This window comes from Trachurus japonicus, chromosome 7 (genome assembly GCF_045865225.1).
Source record: "Trachurus japonicus isolate A0001 chromosome 7, Traja_1.0".
Taxonomy (NCBI): domain Eukaryota; kingdom Metazoa; phylum Chordata; class Actinopteri; order Carangiformes; family Carangidae; genus Trachurus; species Trachurus japonicus.
Window position 1 is genome coordinate 16,173,811 of NC_140913.1, and position 5,015 is coordinate 16,178,825.

Here is a 5,015-nt window from a genome sequence, read left to right on the forward strand (position 1 = left end):
TAGCTTGAGCATATTGCTTTGAACACTGCCTATAAATATCTCTATCATCATGCCAATCATCAGTAAGAAAATGCCCAAGATACTTTGTCTCCTGACATGTCATGAGCAGATTATCATCTAGAAAAAACTGAGGAAACACTAATTTCTTGTCCTCTTTGCACCTGACTATCATGGCATTACTTTTCTTGTCATTAAATTTAATGTCATAAGCATTCCCATACTGTGAACATACCTTTAACAAACTTTGTAGGCCAGCACTGTATGGACTAAAAATAACCAGGTCATCAGCATACATTAAATGATTTACAACAGTATTTCCAACAAGGCAGCCTGTGTTACATATGTTCAGATGTTTTGACAGGTCATCCATGTACATTAAACAAAATGGGGGACAAAATGCCACCTTGGCGAACACCATTATTTACATGAAACGGGGCCAACACAACATTGGCCTTGTGGCTCTTTTCATACTGAGCAGAATATGGGCTTAATCAGTTATGACTGGTTATATTGGCTGGATTTGAAAGAAAAAAATTACACCCTTGATGCACCTGCTTTAAAATCTACTTTAAAGAAACTATTTATCAGTCAGTTTATCAACAATTACTGGCTAATTGTTTTGGTATAGTTCTGAATGAGACCTTGGAAGTACTGCTGTGTATTCTTTTGGGGTTGAAAAATGATGATGTAACATTTTGGGAGGAAATACCACAACAAAATGGAGTAGAGACTGGAGAGTACTGCCAGAGCGTTAAGGGAATGAATGTGCTTTCCACGGTAAAGTATAGCCACGGTGGCAAAGATGATCCAGGTGAGGATCAGGAGGAGCAGGCAGAACGTTATAGCTTTGGCCTCATTGTAGTTTTTTGGGAGGTCTTTTCCCATGTAGGAGAATATAAAGCAGAGACAGGACAAAGACAAAAGTAAAATCACAGAACCAGAGTTTCCAGCCAGACTGACATCACAGTTTAGGATGATTTTGTCTGGATAAAAAAGTGTTTCATTGTAGGGCCTGGGGGGTCCATGAGAATGTCCACTTAGAAGTAAGATGCACTGAACAAAAAAAGCTCCTGCAATGACCAGCCATTGTCCATGATATTTCATCCACCAACCGTGGAGCTTAGGAAACTTGGCAGCTATTTTGAAAATGCAAACAATTTGAAAAGAGCGCACAACAAAACATGCCTGACAGACAGTGTAGAACAAAATGAACGGTAAAAACCTTAGGAGACAAAAAGAAGCTGTTGGCTTGTCAAAGTAAAAGAACACACTCAGACTACACAGACTGAGGCAGCCTAAAATGAGGAAGCACATTGGTCCTCCTGCAGATCTTACAACTGGGGTGTTGTAGTTGATGGCAAAGAGAACAGACATGGCTACTATGAGGCCCACCAAGACCCAGGCTCCAACCATGAGCAGTATAGCCTCACTGTCTGTGTATGCAATGTACTCCACCACCCGCAGGCTGCATGACGTACTTCCATCTTCAGACCATTCTGTCTCCTTGCATTTGATGCACTTGTATGGATCCTCTGTTTTTACAAAGGAGAGGGACAATTTGTCAGAAAAAAATTTGATTGGTGGTGGTTAAACAGCCGAGTAAGACAGAAATACCTTTACTGATTTTCTTGTTTTCATTTACCTGTGATGTTTAGATAAGTTCCATTTGGACAGATTACACATGAGAAGCAGCATTCGTGGATTCCATCTATTTTTTTTGCATGTCCTTCTGGACACTCTAGGGAACAAACTGAAGTAGGCACCTGTACAACACAATTGGTAAGCAGTAAAATTATTGTAAACTTTTTATTTAGAGGGCAAACAAGAAGAGGAGAAGCAATAGTCAAAATAGCCTTTTCAATTTCAAACCAGAATTAGCAAAATGTAATAATTGTAAGTTGTAGACAACACTGGAGAATGCAACATAAACAACCATCAATGGGTGACTCGATGTACATAGCTTTACTGAAGTAGAAAATGCAATCACGGCCTTCAACAGCACCAATGTCAAACAACAACAATGTCAAACAGACTTCAGAAGAAATTCATAGTAAAACATCTGGATCTGCCCCAAAATTCAAAGGGTTCCTCTCAAATTCAGCAGCCTAAACAAACAGACATGGTTGAAAACACAATCTCTTTGGTGGAGGTACTGTATCAACATTAAAATATTTTTAACACACCATATGCAATATCAACTACTGATAGGAAAAAAACAAAAACAACTTACTTCTTTATCTGTATACCACCGAATTTTGCTGCTGTTGATGAAGAAATGAGATGACGGGGGGAATTTATAAAAGCCAACCTCCTCTGCATCTCCACTGCGGTTCCAAAAAACTATGGAATAGGCTCCACCCATGGGATCACCGTTCTCGTCAAACTGAATACTTTGATTTAAAAGTGTAAAGTTTGACTTCTTCAGTTCTGCTACAACCTGATGTGGGCACACAAAGTTCATAATACGTAAATGAGTTTACAAATTGAATAAACTGGGTTTAATACTCCTCCCTGGAACTGCAGCATGATGCCATTCATTTAAAATGTCAAATCCAACACCTAAATCCTAAAACTTGTCTGAGACTCTGGGTATGGAGGACCAAAAGTGACAAATCTCAAAATACATAATAAGCTACTTGACATTTTAATTGCCCCCCCAAAATTAAATTTTATAATTAAAATTAAAAAATAAATAAATAAATAAAAATAAAAATTAAGGTCAAAAAGTACATAATTTACATTATATTCATAAATAATTAATGGAATTGATAATAAGACTTTAACAAGGAAAAGGGTGGCTTGGTTTCTATTCCATTTTTTATGCTCATTTTCCCCATGTGTTTCCTTTCCTGTTACTGTAGCTCTTCAATTTGCTTAGTCATTTAGCTTTTCCTTTAAGCTTCTCCATATTTCCTCAACTTCGTTCAGTTTTGATTGTACAGGGTAGATAAACTGATGCACAGATGTGCTGATTTGATTTGCACATCTTCATTTAATGAGAAAAACATTTAGTAGCCGCGGCTAACAATGAACAAGCTCACTAACATTAACAAGCATTTGCTTTTTGCATTTGCATTTTGTTTAACAATTTCATGGGACGCTGCCTGTATAATGGAGCTGATCCCCAGCAAAGTATTGCAAGCCATTATTAATGTTTAAAATGCATTTACTGTATTCTGAGCCTGAATCTCAATTCTTTCAGTGTACTTACCATGTGTGGGTATACTGTAATGCTGTCATTACAGGTGCCAGCTCCACATTGCAAGACATTGTGTAAGGCGTGAGCGACGGCATACACAGCAGAATAAACGGGAAAAGAGAAAGATGGGTCTGCTCCAAAGATATCCTTGGCACTCAGGCTGCTGCAGTTGCAAATCTGATTACACATATGTCTTGCACTTTCACAGTGATTCTGACTTTTGAAGGAATAAATAAAGTCACGGAAACCAGGGATTGCCACTTCTGATCCAGCTACCCCAAGTACAGTTCCAATATTTCTGATTCCTTTCACCTTGGGGAGCTTCTTGTTTAAGGACCAGGCGTCCCCTGCTATCCACACCTTATTAGTGATATTTAGTCGTATTGCTGCCTCAATGAGAGGTTCAGCAGTGTATTCAGGAGCAAAAACAATAATGACACGTATCCTCTGTGCCTGTATCTGTCGGTATATTTGGTTGTGATTTGTTTCATAATTGAGACCCTTGGTGTACGCCAGGCAGATCTCAGTTCCTGCAATCTTTTTTACGAACAAGTCTCGCCCATCATTGCCATAATCATCATCAACATTTAGAAAAGCAACCCATCGCCAGTTGAAGCGCTGTACGATTTGAACAATCACTTCTATGACATTTTGATTAGGGTGCACTGTTCTAAAAAAAGATGGAAATGTCTGTTTCCTTGAAAAGACAGAGCTTGCAGCTCCATAGCTGACCTGTTAAATGAGAGATAAATGATTTTCAGTACAGTAAACTCTTGAACTGAAGCTGTTTTATTTCAGCATAGAAAAGTTGACAAATTTACCATAGGAATGAGATCCATCATGAAGAGTGGGGCCACTGTCCGTGTCTCAGTACTTGTATATGTGCCGACCACTGCTATCACTTTGGACACATTCTTGTGTGGTTCTTCCCATGGTTTGATCAAGTGGTTGACTGAAATGAGATCCAAGATTCCTGGAAAACTGTGTGTATCTGAGCAGTGGTCAAATATGTTATATCCTAGAGATATGTTTGGCAGTAGGTCAGTAGAGTTGTTGATTTCCTCTATAGAAAATCTCATCAACTGAAACCTCCTGTAACTTGATTCAGTTAGGGTTTCCCTGTGGACAGAGGAAAGGTTCACGGTGGCTGCACAGACATCGATATTTATAAGAATTTCATGGAACAAAGCCTGATGTCGACTATGAGTACTTAACATCCATATCTTTTACACAGCGATACATTGGATTGATTGGAAAACCAATCAGTTCAATTCTGAGTGAAACAATAGTCTATGACAAATACATTTTAATTAGTTTCAACTTTAGAGGATACCCACCCACTTACTACAAGACTCACCTGGCACAGTCGATGGCTTCTGGTCTGTTGTTATTAACACGGGCACTGATATGATGAACATCAAAAAGTCCACCTATTAGATAATCTCCATCCAGCTGAAACTCTGAGGTGTGGACAGTGCACTGAGTCAAGGCACGTTGAAGAGATCCCAGTACACACAGAAGAAGAAAATGTTTCATTTTTACAGATTACTGTTACCAGTCTGATGTGTCTATATTGAGATCTGCCTTTGCCTCTGCCAAACTGAGACACTGGAGATGGTTAAGCCTCAATCATTTACATACACGTATACGTAGTCATACCTATACATGGTTGGAAGAGAATTTACAAATCAGTATGCAAAAGCATCTGAACTTTTGCTGAACAGACTCCCTATGATATAAACAGAGCACAGTCAATATGAACAGTACTTAATGTCTCTATCATGAATAAATCCCAGAGCATATATTCATTCCTTTA

The 5,015-nt window shown here is 38.7% G+C and overlaps 1 protein-coding gene across 1 annotated transcript; it reads right to left on the reverse strand.

Moving 5' to 3' along the window:
* Positions 1-603: 603 nt before the first annotated feature.
* LOC146984455 (taste receptor type 1 member 1-like) lies at positions 604-4,735 on the reverse strand. Its single transcript, XM_085781521.1, has 6 exons — positions 4,557-4,735; positions 4,021-4,318; positions 3,212-3,931; positions 2,231-2,437; positions 1,643-1,763; positions 604-1,532 (listed from the first exon to the last, which is right to left on the reverse strand). Exons 1-6 carry the CDS (start codon positions 4,733-4,735, stop codon positions 604-606), a joined length of 2,454 nt encoding a protein of 817 aa, XP_085637647.1.
* Positions 4,736-5,015: the final 280 nt, after the last annotated feature.